General features: G+C 33.5%; 1 protein-coding gene across 4 annotated transcripts in view; it reads right to left on the bottom strand.

Moving 5' to 3' along the window:
• The window catches only part of LMNTD1 (lamin tail domain containing 1), an 85104-nt gene that overhangs the window by 39084 nt on the left and 25047 nt on the right, over positions 1-20973 (bottom strand). For 3 of the 4 annotated variants that reach the window (XM_031938479.1, XM_031938478.1, XM_031938477.1), the window contains exons 3-6: positions 16652-16851; positions 12510-12684; positions 7189-7369; positions 969-1088 (exon numbers count right to left, since the gene is read on the bottom strand). In XM_031938479.1, the coding sequence (XP_031794339.1) occupies positions 969-1088; positions 7189-7369; positions 12510-12684; positions 16652-16851 (676 nt within the window). The remainder of the gene's footprint in view (positions 1-968; positions 1089-7188; positions 7370-12509; positions 12685-16651; positions 16852-20973) is intronic. The other variant, XM_031938480.1, reaches the window with a different exon arrangement.

Genomic DNA, 20973 nt, shown 5'->3' on the forward strand with positions numbered 1-20973 from the left:
TTGTTAGTTCTTACATCTGGCATGAAAATGAACATCCTGACTTGCAGGCAAGAGGACTTAGTTCAAATACAATTATGATTGGTAATGTGACAATGGGCAAGCCATTTAGTTACCCTGAACCTCAGATATCTCTCTGTGACTTATTCACTAAGTTATGTAAAGACTGAAGTCTGTGTATGCAGAGAATCCCCATAATTACTAGAACAAAGAGCCTTGATATATTAAAAATTAAAACCCACTATTTTCTATGTTCTGATTATGGCATTATATTCATCAGGTTCCCTGTCAATAAAGACATTTAAGAGAGAACCACTATCAGAGATATTGTAGAAGGGATTCCTACATTTTATAGAGGGTTAGCCTAAATGAACTGTATAAATCTATGCATCCTGAAAGAAATTCTTACCTACTTTATTAGTAGCAATATGATTAAGTACATCAGACAGCAGATGAAACAGTAGCCACAAAACTCTCCAACCATTTACTTACTCCAGATACTCTTTAGGTATTTACTTTCTTTACTAGCCACCAGAGATAGAAATAGCCCAGAAAAAAGTCTGAAATTGCATTGTTTTCCCTCTTGCATTTCTCTAAACATAACAATGTAAAAAGATATGCAGGCATTGTTCACAGTGCTCACTGCCACCCACTGCACACTTCACATTATAAATATAAATATAAATTTATAATTTTATATCATTGAGTGAGTTGTCCAAGATTAAACAGGGATTTGAACTTAGCTCCTCTGATTTCAAGTTCAGACTTTTCCTGCTCTATATGCTCTTAATCCAATTTTGACATATTGCTGCTGGAGAACAGAGGCTGATGATTTTTCTAAATGGATGACTGTATTTAGTTGTGATTCTTGCTAGATTTTTAAATATGCCAAAATAACTGAAAGGATTAGGGGATATATCAGGAGATCTATATATTAAGTTGTAATCAATTGTTAAGAATCCAACACTGACTTCACCATTAGGTTTACACAGGATGGTTGTACAGTTGGAACTTGTTCTAAACTTGTCTTGTTCCTTCCAAAGAAAATCTGATGGTGGATGATGCTTTACCTTAGATGCTGCTGCCCAAACCTATAGAAAAAAGGAAAAAAACAACAACAACAACAACAAAGAAACAGACACCAACTGAGTAATCAATTGCTAGATAAATGAACTCCTTGAGTCTCTTGTTAGCTCAAAATTAACCAAAGTAAGAATCAGAGTACTTTCTGCACTAAAGACTAGAAGGGGAGAGATCTACAAAATATTATTCATAAAATTTCTAATAAATCATTAATGTAACAAAAACTATTAATGAAACATTACATCTGAAGATATTCAGAGCTGAGAGATGGAAATGTTAGCCATTTATCCAGAGAACAGAGCAGTAAAGCAGAAACAACAATATCGGGCTTTTGCCAAGATGAATGGATTTTCATGGCTATTGAGTTCTTAGGAGGTGAGATGTTAACAGATGAGATCAAGAGTGTAAGCAGCTACCACTACTCGAAGAAGATGATGTATGTTGTGGTGACTAAAGGTAGGGAAGTAATAGTTGACTTATATTTAATCAGGAGATAACTCTTTCAAGGTCAGAGACATTTGAAATGTGTCAGAAAACATCTAGCAATGTATCAAGTCTGAGGACTGCTATGCACTCCATGATGCTTCAAGTGGGCATGAAATGTGCCATCAGAAAGAAGTGTGAAATAATCCTTAGAGTTTATGAAGACCTCACCAAGAAACTGGAGAATGTGTGCATGAGAATATTATTTCATTACTGTTACCAAGTGAAGCCAGGGATTTTGGACTAGAAGGAAGGATAAAAGAAATGAATAGCTGGCTTAGAAAACTGCTTCTAAGAATGAACTTCAGCTTCCTGCATCTTGAATTAAGACATAGGGAGGCAGTGTTCTTACCTAAATTTTGCATGTGTGGTTACACACACCCAAAAGATATTCTAAAAATATTTGTTAAATGAATAGGTTTATATTCAGAGATGTTACATATCAAATGATATCTGGAAATTACTTGTCTAGATACTGATTTAACTAAAAGGGAAAAAGAAAAGAGTTCAGACTTAGCTGCTAAGGTAGATATTAGAGAGCTCAACAGGTATGATAGAAGAATAGGAGAAGAGCCGCCAATGGTCAAAGATAGAAAAGGAGAGCACTCCAGTCACAGAATTAAGTGTGCAAAGTCACACACACACTTAAAAAGGAAAAAATTATATAAAGGATAGGACTGTGCTTTAGGAAATTAATTTAGCTTTGTGAAAAGCTATAAATCTCAGTGGAAGAAATCTTGTGGAACACATTTTGATGAAGACCAAAGGAGAGAAGAAGTAGTAATAATATAATGTTAGTTTAATGTTTCATGCTGCCAGAACAACTGGAGGAAATGGATGAGATTAAGCCCTTTCACTCAAAGTAAGAGAGAAAAGTGCTAGAACTGCTGATGAATATTCATGATCATCACACATTTTTGCTATTATTGTGTACAGTGTATTCCTGGTTTGCTTGCTTTGCCCAGCATCAGTTGTAAACCTTTCCAGGTCTTTCTAAAATCAGGCTATTCATCATTTTTTAAAAATAGAACAATAATATTCCATTATCTTCAAATATCATAACTTGTTCAGCATAACTTGTTCAGCCATTCCCCAATTGATGGGCACTGCTGGGTCAAAGGGTATGTATAGTTTTTATAACCCTTTGGATATAGTTCCAAATTGCTCTCCAGAATGGTTAGATTATTTCACAGTTCCACCAACAATGTACTGATGTCCCAGTTTTCCCACATTCCCTCCAACATTTATTATTTTCTTTTTCTGTCTTCTTAGGCAATCTGAGATGTGTGAGGTAGTACCTCAGAGTTGTTTTAATTTGTATTTCTCTAATCAATAATTATTCAGAACATTTTTTCATATAACTATATTTGGCTTTAACTTTAACATCTGAAAATTGTTCATATCCTTTGACCATTTATCAATTGGGAGATGACTTATATAGAATAGATTGTTGAAAAGATGGCTTGTGAGTACTGAGAGGGAAAAGTGTTCATGATAAGACACTACTATGAGTTTGTTAAGAATAAATTCTGCCATACTGGCTTTTCCTCTTTTTGGACAGCTTTAGTAGCATGGTAGATCAGAAAAAATATGATAACATATAACACAGGGATTGAAGGATTTGTTGTTCAGTTGTTTCAGTCCTGACTGTGACCCCATTGGGGATATTTTTGGCAAAGATACTGGAATAGCATGCTACTTCCTTCTCCAGATCATTTTACAGATAAGGAAATTGAGGCAAACAGGATTAGTGACTTGCAAGGATCACTCTGCAAGCAAGTGCTTGAGACCAGATTTTAATTCAGGAAGATGAATTTTCCTGACTCCAGGACCCCCATCCATTGTGTTACCTATCAGTGAATAGACTGGAGGATAATACAATTATATGGATTCAGAACTAATTGAATGACAAAATGCAAAGAATGTTGGTTAATTTCAACCTGAAGAGAGGACTTTACCAGAATAATGAAAAATAACATGTTATTTATCCTTTGTTTTAAAAGAGAATCAATGACATTATGGCATGATATCTTGACTAGTTCATGACCTGGATATAAGTGAGCAGAGTGATGCAAAGTTTACCAGTACCGTTCTCTCTTGCAGAATCATTGAAGTCTACTGGCAAGGCAGAACTGGCAATGGAGAGGGATGCAGTGGATGACCTTGGCTTCTCTGATGCTTGACCAAATTTTAAGTGGTTCACAGTGCCTGCTTTCAGCTTTCTTCATAGCCACTGGAACAATTGTTCTCATCTGCCCATTCTCCTGGGAGAGGTCTTCACATGTTTGGGAGAGACATCCCCCTAACTCACCAAAAGGTTTAGCACCTTTTAATTATTCTCTATCTGGTTTAGCTTGTCTGCTGAGATAATTTACCAGAGTACGGCCACTATGCATGCTACAGCATCGTGGAGCCATGGGTCAAAGTTGAGCGCCAGGCAGATACCAAACAAAGGTGGATTTGAGGAGCTGAAAAGGGCTCAGCAAGCCCTCACACTAGACATGCTAGTCCTATACTCTGTATTCATGTCAACATTTCCATCAATGATTTGAATGAGGCATAAATCATATCCTTATCAAATTTGGGGATGACACAGTATTGGAAACTAACATATTGAATAAAAGAATCAGAATCTTATGTAACCTGAATATTGAGGGCCATATCATAAAATAATTTTAAACAGAACCAAGTCAAGTACTTTCTACAGCTATGCCTAGGAGAGAATTCTTTAAGGAAATAAGAGGTATAAATAATCATAAAAAATTAAAGTATTGCAATGTACAAAATCAAAAAACTTAAATAAGCAAAATCAATGCAGTTGGAATAAGAAGGGAAGTGGTCCACTAGGAGGAAAAATCTTTGCAAGGCATATCTTTGCTAAAGATCTGAAATCCAAGCTATAAACTTAATACAAGAACAAGATCTATTCTCTAATGGAGAATTGGTCAATGTATGTGAACAAATGATTAACAGCCATAAAGGATATTGCACCAAATTACTAATAATTAGAAATGAAAATGTTAAAAAAAACTTTCATCTCACGCCCAGAAAATTAGCAAAAATGACAAACGATGAGACTCACCAATGCTGGGGGCAAGATTGTGGGAAAAATAGACTAATGTGTTGTTGAAGGAGCTATGAAATACTCTAATTATTCTGACAAGCAACTTAGAATTATGCTAAGAAAGTGATCCAGATGAATTGATCAAACTATTCTGGAGCACGATTTGGAACTATGCCTAAAGGGCTATAAAACTGTACATTATCCTTTGATTTAGCAATATCACTACTAGATCTATATCCAATGACATCATAAAAAAGACAAAAGGACCCATATGTACAAAAATATTTAAAACAACTTTTTTAAGGTGGACAAATATTCGAAATTGAGAGGATGCTCATCAATTAGGGAATAAACAAGTTGTGGCATATGAATGTAATGGAATACTACTGTACTGTAAGAAATGATAAGTGGGTGGATTTCAGAAAAAAAAAAAAACCTTTAAAGACTTACATGAACTGATAATGAGTGAAGTGAGCAGAAAGAGAGGAAATATTATACACAGTAAGAATTATATTGAAAAATGATCAACTATGACTGATTTAGCTCTACTCAGCAATATAATCATCCAAGACAATTCCAAAATACTCTTAATGGAAAATGCTATTTGGGGCAGCTAGGTAGTGCTAGCCTGAAGTCAGGAGGACCTGAGTTCAAATGTGGCCTCAGACACTTAAAACTTCCTACCTGTGTGACCCTGGGCAAGTCACTTAAATCTAATTGCCTCAGAAAAAAAAAAGCTGTTTACATCCAAAGAAAAATTTGCTGTAGTCAGCATGCAGAGTGAAGCATACTATTTTAATTTTTTTTTCTTTTGTTCTGTTTATTCTTTTACAACATGCCTAATTTGGAAATATGTTTTAGATGAATACACACATATAACCTATATTACTTTGCTTGTTATCTTGGGGAGGAGGGAAGAGAGAGGAAGGAAGGAGAAAGATTTGGAATTCAAAATCTTTCAAATGATGAATGTTGAAAAATTGTCTTCACATACAATTGGAAAAAATAAAATATAACCTTTTTCTTTTTTTAAAAAAAGAAAGTGATCCAGAGATCTCACTGCTTGTCAGATATCACAAAGGTCAAAGATATGTTTCATACTTCAAAATATTTATAATTTTAACTTTTTAAAGTAGCAAACTACAATTAAAGTAAATGACTTTCAATTAGAGTATAACTACACAAATTTTGATACATGAATATAATGGAATATTATTGTGCCTTAAAAAACAATGAATATGAAAATTTCAGGGACATATGGGAAGACATAAGCCAATAGAAAATGAAATAAGCAATGATGTAAACAAAACTGGGACATTTTGTAATTGTAATTGTTGAGGTTTGCTCAAAATTCATGAGAATGTATCCTCTTGCTTTTTTTTTCCTAACAGAGGAAGGAGACCATTGATGAGGAACATTTACATATATTATTGGACTTAATTGATGTGTTGTAAACAACTGTATCTTAGACTTTATTTTTTATTTTTCATCATAAAGAATATCTTTTGGGGAGTGAGAGATAGGGAAGAACAGAATGTAAAAGATGTTATTAAATATAAAAATATCAGGATCCCAAAGATCTTTGTAACCTAGAACTTTTTGTTAATTCTAACTTGATGAAATTTAATGGGAAGGTACAATTGCAAACTTCTACACTGAAGATAACAAATTCAATTTCACAAGGGTATGATTGAGGAGACATGGCTAAAGAGTAATCCATGTGGGAGGAGGGAAGGATTTCTGTAAATTATCAAGACTGGTCATCAGGATAATGACATACCCTAAACCACATATGCCTGTATACTTATGTATATATGCATACTGAGATATCTTAGGCTGTATTAAGAGATATATAGCATTGATAGCAAAAAAGTGATGGCTTTTAACTTGGGGAGACCACATTTGGAATATTATCACTACTACCACTACATGTTAAAGAGATGTTGAAAACTGGTGTGAATAGAAAGGAGAGTGACCAAGACAGTGAGAGGGCTCAAAAAATCTTACAGGAAATCTAAAAATATTTAGCCTGAGGAAGATAAGACTTAGTGGAAATGTGACATGTCTTTGAACTTGGAATAAATTATATAATATCTTAGATAGATTAGATTAAAAGTTATATAGATTTCATGAAGTTTCAGGTAAAGATATATAAGATAATTTTAATTTATCATCATCACAGGGTTATCATGTAAGAGAAAACAGATAATGGATAACAGAGTTAGAACCAATAAATAGCAAACATAGGAAAACATATTTCACTTTTGCTTAAGAAAATGTTTCAAACAATTAGATCTGTTTTTAAAGAAAGGGATGATTGTGGAAGTCAAGAGTTCTCTGCTCTGTCACTGAAGACCTTACCTTCAAGAAGAGACTAATGGATAACTTGCTGTAGTTCTTGAAAATGGGTTTCATACTTTGAATAAAGAATGGTCTAAGTGACTTTTGAAGAGACTTTCAATTGTAATTCTATGCTTCTATAATAATAATTATAAAATTATTAACATGAAATTACTTGTTCTTTATACATATTATTTAATATATTTATATCTTATACTCACAGTTATTGCAGCATTGGCTGGCAGTCTAATATTTGGATGGAATCTGTAAACAGAGACTACGCGGCCATTGACATTTTGTTGGAGAATATGTTCTCCAATTGTCAGTTCTTTGTCAGGAGAAGAGTTAATTATCTTCACGAACAAACCACTCACTTCAACTATTTTAATGTCTCCAAGAGCACTATAAAATAATATAAAGTAGTTTTAAAATGCTGTACATTTTGTGACCAAAGCAATTTAATAGCAGAATAATAAAAGACCCTAATATGTTATTTAAAAATCTATGAAAAATGTGTTATTATAGGAATGCAGCATGTAGCAGTAGAAAGAGCATTGTACTGAGATCCTGGGTTCAAAGAGCCTGGGTTCAAATACTGGCTCTGAACCATATGACCTCTCTGGACTTCAGTTTCCCCAACTGTAAAATGAAAAGATTGGACTAAGTGGCCTGAGGTCTCTTTCAGATTGGTATCTGTGATCTTGTAACACCTTTTCTAGATCTAAATCTACAATTTTTTCATCTTAGTGGATAAAGCTTAATATTAAGAAAACCTTGAATCTAGTTATAATTCAGAAGCAGTTGTTAAGTGACCATAGACAAATATTTTAATTTCTTTATAACTCCCTTTCCAAAATTGTTATCTCCCTTAAAGAAATTATGTGAAAAATATTGTTTGGGAACATGAAAGTAGAGTTATCTTTTTTCATTTTTTTAATTTATTCTGTTCTTTGTTCATGAAAGCTTCAAAATGGGAGTACTATACTCTATTGGAAAAAAAAGCTTGGGGTAGGAAGTCAGGAAACTTCCTAAGATTTGCTACTAACAAGTTTCATCCATGTCTATTTTCTCATTTAAAATTAGGTATGGGGCCAGCTAAGTGGCACAACAAAAGAATAAGAATCCTGGAATCTTGAGGACCTAAGTTTGAATTCAGCCCTTATTAGCTGTATGACCCTGGGCAAGTCAGTTAACTACAATTACTTCTCTAAACACAATACAAAAAAAAGAAAGAAAGAAAGAAAGAAAAGAAAAATGGGGACTTAAAAATGCCTGTCCTAAGAATTTCAGAAAGATTTTGATGATGAATGAGAAAATATTTATGAAAAAAATTTAAAGTTGAAAGGACATATAAGATATTTTTATGCCATAGGGGGAAAATAATGTCTTTCTTTTTAAATAAAGAAATTAAGAAAGATACTAGAGCCATCTTTAAGCATATAAAATATGCTTTAAATCACTATTGATTAGAGAAATGCAAATTAGAACAACTCTGAGGTATCACCTCATACCTAGCAGATTAGCTAAAATGACAGGAAAAGATAATGATAAATGTTGAAGGGGATGTGGGAAAACTGGGAGACTAATGTATTGTTGGTAGAATTGTGAACTGATCCAACCATTCTGGAGAGCAATTTAGAACTATGCCCAAAGGGCACACTATGCATACCCTTTGACCCAGCAGTGACACTACTGAGTCTGGAGCCCAAAAAGATGATAAAAGAGGGGAAAAGACCTTATATGCAAAAATGTTTGTAGTAGTTCTTTTTGTGGTGACAAAGAACTGGAAAGTGAGTAGATCTCTATCAATTGGAGAATGGTTGAATTAAGTTATGGTATATGAAAGTAATGAAATATTCTTTTTCTACAAAAAATAATGAACATCCTCGTTTTGGAAAGACTTGGAAAGATTGACATGAACTGATGCTACATGAAGCAAGCAGAATAGGAAAACCTTATACATAGCAACAGCATAAGGCGATGATCATCTAAGACTTGGCTCTTTGTGGTTCGGTGACCCAAGGCAATCCCAATAAAGTTTGGATGGAAAATGCCATCTGCATCCAGAGAGAAAACTATGGAGACTGAATGTAGATCAACTCACTAGTTTCACCTTTTTTCATTCCATTAAAATTTTTTTTTAATTGAGGTTTTTAGGGTTTTTTTGTTGTTGCTGCTGTTCAATCATTTCAATCTGATTTTATGCAATCTTATTTGGGGTGTTCTAGGCAAAGACACTAAAATGGTTTGTTTTTTCCTTCTCCAACTCATTTTACAGATGAGGAAACTGAGGCAAACACAAGTTCAGTAGTTGTAACTTGTTCCAAATTCCTCTCTGTTGGTGTTGAGCCAATTCTAGAAACTGAATCTTTGGATTTTTATTTTAGCTTAGTGTTCTTTCCTACATCTCATCATGCATTTCCTTGGCAAAATCTAATGCAGTCTCAACAAGAAAGGCTTAAATTCATTTTTACAAGCACTAGGAAGAAGTGGATCTATATTGTCTATCTGAAGTACATATAAAGTTTTTTGTTTATTTTTTAAGTGCCATATGTGTATTTGTGTACATATAATCTATCTATCCATTCATCCATGTTTCTTTTCTTCTTTCTTCTCTTCCTCCCTCCTTTCCTCTCTCCCTCTCTTCCTTCCTTCCTTCCTCCCCCTCCTTTCCTGTCTCCCTTCCTTCCTCCTTTCCTGTTCATCCATTCATCTATCCATCTATCTGTCGAGGCCATCCATCCATCTATCTATCTAGGAGTGTTTGGGGAATAGTTAATTACTTAACTATTCCTACTTCTTTCCTTGAAAGAGAATACTCAATATCATTTCATGCCTTTCTAGATAGGTTGAAAATAAAACATTCTATTATTTTATAAATGTTATTAACTTCGTTGTTTTTTTTTTTTAATAAGAGATTGCTTTGTCCTTTTTTCAATATAGGTTTTCATCATTCTCCTGCACAGGACACTAATTACTAATTTATAAACTGTGCATTTAAATAAATAAAGAAGACTTAATGTCTTGGCTATTTTTAAATTACTTATATATGCAATTAATTGATATACATGCTTTTTCTTAAACCTATGATTACTCAAAAGTGCTATTAATTTATTAATTTTAAAGATGCATTTTTACATTAAGCTTAATATATTAACTGCATATAATTTGCTTTACCAAATGACTTCTTTTAAAATATCAGAACTAATCATATCAATTGCCTTTCTTTTGAAAAAGACCCAAACCTATGGACAAACACTTCACAAATTGACAAATACTTCAAATTCAAGAACAGTGGACCAATCTTTTTGTAAGGTGGCCTTTTAAGTTACCTTTTTTTTCCTTGCCTATATCTACATGCTAGGTAAGAATATGGATTAAGTAAACTGTTCTTTTTATGTCTTCCTCTTAACCACTCCCCCTCCCCCACAATAGCATGCACCAGCTAGAACTTTATATAATTGGCTGACCACAATGGCACCATCTTACCAATGTCTTTTCCTTTTTCCCTTTTTTAATTATAAGAGAACTATGATAAAGTTAATTTTCTTCTGAATGAATGAAAAAAATAATTAAATACTTAAAATGTTTTAGCTAACATTATCCTTTGTAAAATAGTCACCTTTGTATTATTGTAGGTTCTCCAAAATAGTATAGTAATCTTATTTTAATTTGCTTTTAGATGCTTCCCCAATACTCTGTAGGCTGTCAAATTGTTACCTGGAAGTTGCTTTCATTCCACTGGATTTCACTAATTCATACCTGCCCAAAACTTGTCATAAGTTGATTAGTGGGAGAAATTATCAAGATTTCCTCAATGGTTCAAGTTGAACTCGGTAGAGAATATTCAGTCTGACTACTGGTAGAGTTGGGAACACTACATTTGCCCTAAGAGATCCATATAAAATGTTAGCTTATCTCAAAATGTCTAAAGAATTAGAATAGGCAGGTAAATTTTATATTCTAGTTCCCTAGTATTTTTAATCATAGTCTTGCTGTCTTTCCCAATTTGAACGTACCTAGTACCCCATTGGGGTACTGGTGGGAGTGGGAAGATATTCTCTACTATGGCAATTTAGTATTTGGCATTCAGCAAGAGTCTTGGGGGAACCTTCTCTCAAAATCTTCCTGCCAATTTTATCTTTTCTTTTTTCCCTTAAGACTGACTGCCTTCTTCTATCCTCATCCTGAAAAGGGAAATGCAGAATCTTCCCTTCAGGGAATGTTCTATCCAGTAAACTCAATCTAGCACTAAAACACATCCAATACCCTGAGGCAATTCCCAAAATTGACCTAGGATACTCTTAAATTAGGAGTGATGTAGCCAGGCCTCCTGGAGTCAATTTGGATAAGAACAATTTTTCTCTAAATATTGAGATAGGAAGGTGACTAACATCCATAGAAACACTGTTTTTAAGTTCCACCTGAATTAAACATAACAAATCTGTTACTTCCATTCTTTTCCCATTTTACCTTTAATCAGTTAGTAACCTTTGACAATGTAACCTTTAATTATATTTAGTCCTTGATCCTCTGTTCTTTCTCTATTCCTTCCCTTATAGAATTCATCCACATTCACAGTTTAAACTCTCTACTAATAACTCCCAAATTTTTATCTTTCTGCCCATGTTCTCACTTGAAATCTCTAACTACTTTAAAGTTAACATGTCCTAAAACTGATAGTTTCCTCTTATGAACTCAACTTTTCTATCAATGGTGCCAGCATTTACCCAGTTACTCAGATTTGAAATGGTGAAGCTGTCTTTGACTCACTCTTACTATCATTAAATACTATACATTTTTCCTTTGAAACACCTCTCACATTTTCACTGTCTATTCTCATCACTACCATCCTAGTCCATGTTCTTATCTCTTTGCAACCAGATTAACAGACTAACCTCCCTAACTCTCCTCTCTTCTCTAATTCATTCTATACAAAACAAAGAATGAAACAACTTTCAATCAGTTTAATCATGCCATTTCATGATTTGAAACTGTCAATGGCATTTTTTCTTAACCGTATTAAATCTGAATATAAATCTAAATTTAAAGTGAATACAAACATGACATTACTTGATGTAGCTAATGTTACTTCTTACCATTTCAATATCCTCTCTGATTAAACCTTTTATGAGAGCTTTAATAATCATTATACAAGATTGATCTGAGAAAAGGCTACTTTTGTCTCTTCTTGGTTTAGGTCATTTTTATAAGCAACAAGAAGCTTGAGAAAGGCCAAATAACAAGGAACAGCAAAATACAGAAAGAAATCACCCTGAATAATCCACCAACTAGAAAATTGGTCTTTGAGCAATTGAACTGTTTGTATTTCTGGATTTTTTTTAAAGTTTTGGTTCATCTGGAATATTTTATCTAGCATTAAAACATACCATTTATTTTCTATGAAGTATAGAATGTGACTGAAGGCTATGGAATAAATCAGTGACAATGACAATAAGAATTTCTGGTCCTTGCTTTCCAATGGCAATAAAGTGTACCTGTAACTTAAATAATAACTTAAAAAAAAATCAAGAACACATACTTGGAATTAGATGTGTCGGAGTCATCTGGAGACAATCCAGAATTTGTGAGATGTCTCTTTGAGTTGAAGAACAAAGAGTGAAAGTAGTCCTCCCCTTCTCCTAACATGTGGGACTGGGTTGTACCAACAGCAAAATGTGTCTCCTGGAGTATAAGCTCAGAAATGCTGCCACCATCTTTCCAAAGGAAGTAAAGACCAAGAGTGAGACAAATAAAAGAAGCAGTAATTTACATCTTTTCCCAACTATAATGAAACATTATATAATTCACTTTTCTTTTTTTATAATTCACATTTTTAAATAATCACTATAAAACCATCTCTTCAATGAGAATCCTTAAAATCTTAATCCTAAAGCTACAAAATGACATCTGGTAAGTGAATGTACTTAATGATATGTTCATTTATATCCTGGGGAGAACTGGTTCAGATGAAAAATGTCACCAGCAGAATAATCATCCTGAAATTTTGGTGCTACCAGCAAAAACATTATTGTGTAGGAGCAAATAGAGCAACTGAGTTTTTCTCTTCCAAATTAAAACGTATCAGAATCTGTATAAATATATCTTTGTTTGGTATGGGAAGTAAGGAAGAACAACCAGTCTGCTCCAACTTGTGCTCCTAAACATTTCTTAAAATGAGTTTCCTTTCTTAGCAAGAACTCCCCAGAGACCTCCTGAATTCCCCTACAAACCACCTTGAAAATACCTCAGAACCAGTTTAGAAATGAGGAAGCAGCTTACCAGCACAGGAGGAAAGCTCTGGCTCATTTGGGGTTGAAGGAGGGACTGGTAAAAAGCAGGGCACCAAGCCACACTCCAGAAAGCCTGCAGCCAAGCTTTGAGCCCCAGGTAATCCACCAGGGAGGCCCTACCACTACTATGCAAGCCAGCAGTCATAGACCTGCAGCACAGAGAAGCCCCATCTCCAGTGAGACAAGCAGTGAGGGTACAACTCCTAGTGCTGGCCATTAGTAAGGCCCCACCCACACTACTGACCAGGGCAGGCCAATCATGAGGCCTTAGCCATGGGATAGGCTAACACAGGCCTTACCTCATAGTAAACCAGCAGTGAGAACTCACTCCTGGGATGGGCCAGCAGTGAGAACTCACTCTGAGGTCAGTTGGCAGAAACACCTTGCTAACACAGCAAGATAGCAAGGAGGCTCTACCTTCTAGCACAGGCCAACAGAGAGGCTTTACCTCCATGGGGAAGCCCATCTCCACCCCTATCTCCCCATTCCAGTGCAAGCCAATAGCTAGGCCCTGAGGCCCAGTGAAAGTCAGAAGCAAAGGGTTCAGTTCTGGCAGAAAGCAGCTTAAGACTGTGTAGGACCAGAGCCCAACTCTCATATAAAAGTGCCAAGTCAGAAATATAGGCAGAAAAAGAGCAAAAAAAAAAAAAAAAAGACTTGACGATAGAAAAATAATTTGTGACAGGGAGAATCGAGAGACAAACTTAACAGAGGGCAACAATGTCAAAATAGCTACATGTAAAGTCTCAAAGAAAAATGTCAAATGTTTGCAAGCTTCAGGAACTCCTAGAAGAACTTAAAAAGGATCTTAAAATGCAAATTAGGGAAGAGAAGAAAAAGTGGGAAAAGAAATGGGAGTAATGTCAGAGAATGATGAAAAAAGAATCAACAATTTGATAAAAGAAACAAAAAATGGCAGAAGATATACAAAAGTTCACTGCTCCTTAAATTATATATGTATGTGTATATATGTAATATATATTATATGTGATAATATACATGATATAACATTATATATAATATGTCATTAATATATAATATAATAAATAACAAATAATTATATGTATATAATAACAAAAAATAAATTAGCCAAATAGAAAAAAGGTGGTACAAAATTTGCTCACTGAAGAAAATAATTCTAAAAATTCAGAATTGGGCAAAGCAAAAGTTAGTGAGATTCAGTGAGACATCAAGAAATGATAAAAATTAATAGCATAACAAAATAGAAAATGTGAAATTTCTCACTGAAAACCAACTGACCTGGCATATGGATCCAGGAGAGAGAATTCAAGAATTATTGAACTATCTGAAAGCCATGATCTAAAAAGAGCTGGGACATCATATTTCATGAAATTATCAAGGAAAACTGCCCTGATATCTTAGAACCAGAGGGACAAAACAGAAATTGAAAGAATTCACTGATCATAATCTGAAAGAAATCTCCAAACAAAAACTCTCAGGAATATAATAGCCAAATTTCAGAGTGCCCAGGTCAAGGAGAAAATATTCAAGGAATCAGGAAAAAAAAACAGTTCAAATATTGTGGAACCATGATCAGGATTATACATAATTCAGCAGCTTCTATATTAAAGAAGAAGAGTGCTTAGAATATGATTTTCAGCAGGCAAAGGAATTAGGGTTACAATCAATAATCATCTACCCTGTAAAACTGAATATAATCCTTTAAGGAAAAGACCTGACATTTAAAGAAATAAAAACTATTTGTACAAAAATAATTACAGTAGCTATTTTTGTGATGACTAAGAAATGGAAAATGATGATGCTTATTAATTGAGGAATGACTGAATAAGTTGTGGTATATGAGTGAGATGGAATATTATTGTGCTATGAGAAATGATAAGTAGGATGATTTCCAGAAAAACCTGGAAAGACTTACATGAACTGATGAGTGGAACCGGAAGAATACTGTAACTGCACATTATAATAGCAATGGTATACAATGAAGAATTGTGGATGACTTAGTTATTTTTAGCAATGCAACAATTCAAGATAATTCCAAGACCTCATGAAAAATAATATCTTCTCCTCCAGACAAAGAACTGATTATTTGGTCTGAATACAGACTGAGACATACTATTTTCTACTTTCTTTTTTTTTTGTTTGAATCTTCTTTTACAAAATGACTAATATGGAAATGCTTTAAAAAGTTGCACTTGTATAACCCATTTTAGATTGCTTACAGTCTTAGGGAAAGGCAATTGAAGGAAGTGAGGGTTAGATTTTGAAACTCAAAACTTAAAAAATAATTACTATTTAAAAAAAAAAAAGTTTTCCACAAATGAAATCAGCGCTTTCTCAAAAGACACTTAAAGTTTAATTCTTTCTACAGCAATGTCAGTTCCTACATTGGTTGACATTCCAATAGAAAGGTTTAAGTTTAAGGTTGTTCAGTGCAGAATCTGATTCTAATGTCTACACAATTTTCCTTTTGTGGTAGAATACAGTTATCACTGATCTCTACCAAAAGAAAATCTCAATAGGTTTTTCAATCAATTGGTATGCAAAAATTGGTGCCAAAGAAGTGTAATAATGGAGTTGTAGTGGAAGACTTTTTCTTCAAAAATCCTACTCTCATAGCTCATTGTAAGCTGTAAAGATACCATGAGGTAGTTCTATCCTCTAAGTACTAGGATGCTCATCCTAAATTTGCTAAATTTGAAAGGCTCATCTTCAACAATAGGTTAGCTACAAGGTGCTAAAGTGTTTTAATCAAATAAATTCATGAAGATGGTTTAATAAATGGTACAACTATGGACTATAATGGTGAGTTAAAATAATGTGAAAATGGTGCATATCTTCTATTAGGTACAACCAAGACATGGCATTTTTGGTTGTCATCCATACACAGAATTTCTTTGAAATTTATGTTCTCAATTTAAGAAAAAAAAACATTATACTAAAGTGAGTAGAACCAAGAGAACATTGTAAATAACAACAAGATTATGTGATGATCAACTGTGATGGACTTGGTTCTTTTCAATAATGAGGTGATTCAAGGAAATTCCAATAGAACTGTGATGGAAAGAGCCACCTACATCCAGAAAGAGGACTGTGGAGACTGAATGTGGGTCATAGAATAATATTTGTGCCTTTTTTTGTTATTATTGTTGTTGTTCATTTGCTTTTTTTCTCTCATTGTCCTCCTTTTGATTGGATTTTTCTTGTGCAACATGATAAATGTAGAAATATATTTAGAATAATTGCACATGCTTAATTTAGATCAGATTTTTGCTGCTTAGGGAAGGAGAGATGAAGAGGGAGGGAGAACCAAAGTTTTGCAAAGGTGAATGGTGAAAACTATCTTTGCATGTATTTTGAAAAACAAAAAGTAGTTATTATAACAAAGCATTTGAAATAAAGTTATACTTACCTATGTTGTCAGGTTTGGAAAAATTTGTTGAAGACGATCTAGGAGATTTTTGTATAAATGAAGGTGTAGTCCATTCTGAACTTAGAGAGCTGGATATGTAGCTTTTGAGAGACGTGTTATATTCTGATGAAAATGGAAAAAAGTGGACTGGAGATTGTTGCTGCAGATTTGTGCTGTATAAACCTTTTTTTTCTTCACTTCTGTGTTCAAAAATATTATAAAACTTTAGTCATTAAGGTAGAAAATTAATATTACATAGAATAAAAATATAAGAGACAGAATTCACAGCAATATTTAGCTTTCTTTTAAGCACATACTTCTTAGTTTATGATATCTTTTATCATTAATATTGGAAATCTGAATGAAACTTATTTCAGAAATAATATAAAACTTAAATTTAATAAACAAGGTAGGAAATTAGGATTACATTGAATAGGAATATAAAAGGCAGTATTACATTGAATAGGAATATAAAAGGCAGTATATCAGTAATTTTTAACCTTTTAAGCATATACCACATAGTCTAAAATAACTTGTATTACTAATCTTAGAAATCTGAATGAAATTATTTGTGATTGTTATATTACATGCTCTTCAAATATTTATATTTTAATAAGGATTTCATAGTTTATTTATATTCTGAGAAATTACTTTGCTACATGCAACATACAAATAAGGGTAGAAAAATAATAATTATGTTACAATAACAATTATAATTACTAGAATACTTTAAGATTTGCAAAGCACTTTACATATGTCATCTCAGTTAATATAAATGTAAAAAGAAGAAATGCATTTTAAGTACTATTATTACTTTAATGAATTTTACAAGGACATAGTTGAGAGGGTCTGTGGTTTTTAAAAAAAATATTATTTACTATTATAGTATTGCATGATTATCTATAAAATGAGGGAAATAGAACTAGATGATATTCTAAGTTCGTTTCCAGCACCAAATCTATATACTATTTTTTGAAGATTTTTGCATTCAGACTACATAGTTCTTTCTCTGGATGTGGGCAGCATTTTCTATTTCTTATTTATTTGTCTTTTTTTTTTTGTATTGCTGAGAACTATGTCAATCATACTTGATCATCACAATGCTGCCGTTGATTCTTCTCACTTCACTCAGCATCAATTCATGTAAGTCTTCCCAGGTTTTCCTAAATTCCACCTGCTCATTGTTTCTCACAAAACCAGTATTCCATTACATTCATACACCACAATTTGTTCAGCCATTCCCCAATTGATGTGCATCCCTTCAATTTCCAGTTCTTTGACACCACAAAAAGAGCTATTACAAATATTTTTTGTACCCACAAGTGCTTTCCCTTTTTTAATGATCTCTTTCAGATACAGACCTAGTAATGGTATTGTTGTATCAGAGGGTATGCACAGTTTTATAGTCCTTTGGACATCGTTTCAAATTGCTCTCCAGAATCATTAGATTAGTTTACAACTTCATCTACAATTCAATGGAGGTTTAATTTTCCACATCTTCTCCAACATTTATCATATTCCTTTTCTGTAATATTAGCCAATTAGATAAGTATAAGATTGTATGTCACTTGTTTTAATTTGCATGTGTTTTAAAAATATAGTGACTTAGAACATTTTTTCATATGATTATAGACAGCTTTAATTTCCTCATCTAAAAACTGCCTGTTCATCTTTTAACCATTTATCAATTAAACAATGACTTGCTTTCTTATAAATTTGACTCTGTTCTCTATATATGTGAGAAATGAGTCTTTTATCAGAAATACTGGCTGTAAAAATTGTTCCATTTTTAGAATTTGCTTGTGGTATCATCCTTTATGTCTAAATGATACACCCATTTGTATGATTGATTGATGGCTAATTGAATTTCTTTAAGTAATTTGGCTATAATAATCCTGAAAGTTTTCATTTTGGGATATTTTTCAGGCATTAAATTGGTGGATTCTTTGAATGACTATGTTACCCTCTAGTTCTAGAATATCAGGTCGGCTTCCTTGATAATTTCTTGAAAGATGCTTTCCAAGATCTTGTTTTTAATAATGATTTCAGGTAGTCCAGTAATTCTTAAATTAGCTCTCCTAAATCTATTTTCCACGTCAATTGTTTTTTCAATTAAGTATTTTACATTTTCTTGTATTTTTTCATTCTTTTAATTTTGTTTGACTGATTTTTGATGTCTCATAAAATCATCAGCTTTTACTTGCCCAATTATCCAATTAGCTTTTGTACCTTCTTTTTCCATTTGGTCAATTCTACTTTTAAAGGACTTGTTTTGATCAATGAATATTTTCTCCATTTGGCCAATTCTATTTTTTAAGGAGTTGTCTTCTTCAGTCAGTTTTTATGCTTCCTTTTTCAAGATGTTGACTCTTTTTCACAATTTTGCATGACTTGCATTTCTTTTCCCAATTTTTCTTCTATCTCTTATACTTGATTTTTAAAAAAAAATTTTTTTTGAGTTTTTTCCCAATTCATTTCTTTTGAGGCTTCACATTTTGACATTGCTATCCCCTTCCAAATTTATTTTGATTTTCCCTGTCGCCACAGTGACTTTCTATGGTCCAACCTTTTTTTCTTATTTTTTAAAAGTTGAATTCTACACCTGGGACATAAGGTACTATCCCAAGCTTCTTCCATAGAAGGGCCAGGGTTCTGGTCCTGGCTTTCTGTGCCTGGTCCTCGGGTACTTGTGGCTTATCCACTATCTGGGATGGAATGGCTTGGCCTAGCCATGCCTACTGGGTTGGAGTTCTGGGGCTGGCAATTTGCCTTCTGTGCTGGGGCTGGAGCTGACCTCCTACATTACCAGTTGGCTGAGGGACCTTGGTTGTTATCTCTGCTGTGGTTAAGAGCATCTCTCTCCTGTCCTAGACATATTTGTGCTAGACTTCACCTTCCTTTTATCCAAGTGAGACAGACCTTTCCTGAAGTTATCTTAAACTTAAAAACTGTTTCATTCCCACATTTTGTGGGGCTTGCTGTTCCAGAATCCATTTAGATGCTTGCTTTAACATTGTTTCTAAGGGAAACTAGGGCAGCTCAGGTAACTTCTTGGCTTCTCTTCACCATCTTGGTCTCTTTTGGATTCAAATACAGTACTTTTTCTAACATATCATTTTGGACCCAAGATACTTAGGAGCAAATCACTTATACTATCTGAGCCTTTTTCTTATGAGTAAAATAAAGATAATAATAACACTGTCTGTTCAGAGTTGTAAAGATCCAATAAAATAATGTCTATAAAACCCTCTGAAAAACTTAAAAATACTATGTTATATTCTTATTGCTATTCTTAGTATAAAAATTGTTATACCTTTATTTTCCCTACAGGATTGCTGTGATAAAAGCAAGAAAACACTTTAAGCATTAGGTCTCTATGTGTATGTATGTGTGTATATGTGTCTGTGTATTGTATATATAAACACATTACAGATATACATACACACACTTATACATACACAGACACAAAACACATACAAATATATGTATCTATATGTGTATCTATATGCATGTTAAGGATAGGGATAGGGATTGGACTTGTGATTTTAGTGGAATATGGATCTCCCAATTTAAGAAATTTCCTCTACCAATATAAGCTACCACATTCTCTGCAACTTATAGTCTTAAAGAATTGCCTGAAGCTATGAGAGGTAAACTGAGTGACTGCAAGGTACACAGCCAGTACGCATTAAAGGTAGGGCTTGAACCTAAATGTGACTAGTTGTAAAACCATCTCTCTCTTCACTATGTGTGTGTGTGTGTGTGTGTGTGTGTGTGTATGCATGTGTGTGTGTACACACATATGAATGTGTGTATATATAGATATATAAAATTATTCTTTTCATTCAGTGTAATTGTTGATTTTTAATTTACTTGCCCTCAGCTTTTCTCTCAGATGCTACATCCAGTGAGAATTGTTAAACCCTATGCTCAAACTTCTTTTAAATCCCCAAAGTGAAAAACAGTTACCCTTACTTTAACATTTAATATCTGACAGCTTAAGAAACCAGATTTATAAACAAGACTTTGATTTTCAAAAGAGCATGATGGCAAAAATTTCTGAAAATTAAAGGGGATGGAGAGCAGGAAGTGAGACTAGTTCAATTCCAGTCAAATGAGATGACACAGGATAATGGAAAGATGTTTTTCAAACTGTGAGAAAGCAAGAAACAGTTTTTCCTTAATTCAAACTCATCATATCTGGGTTTCATTTCAGGCAAGCTGGTCATGTCTTTTTCACAGGCTTCATTTTATAAATTTCACTCTTTTTTCCTTACCCCCTCAGGAAAATATTTTCAAAGAAAACTGAATCAATTTATTAC

The sequence above is a fragment of the Sarcophilus harrisii genome, chromosome 5 (genome assembly GCF_902635505.1).
Source record: "Sarcophilus harrisii chromosome 5, mSarHar1.11, whole genome shotgun sequence".
NCBI classification, from domain to species: Eukaryota; Metazoa; Chordata; class Mammalia; order Dasyuromorphia; family Dasyuridae; genus Sarcophilus; species Sarcophilus harrisii.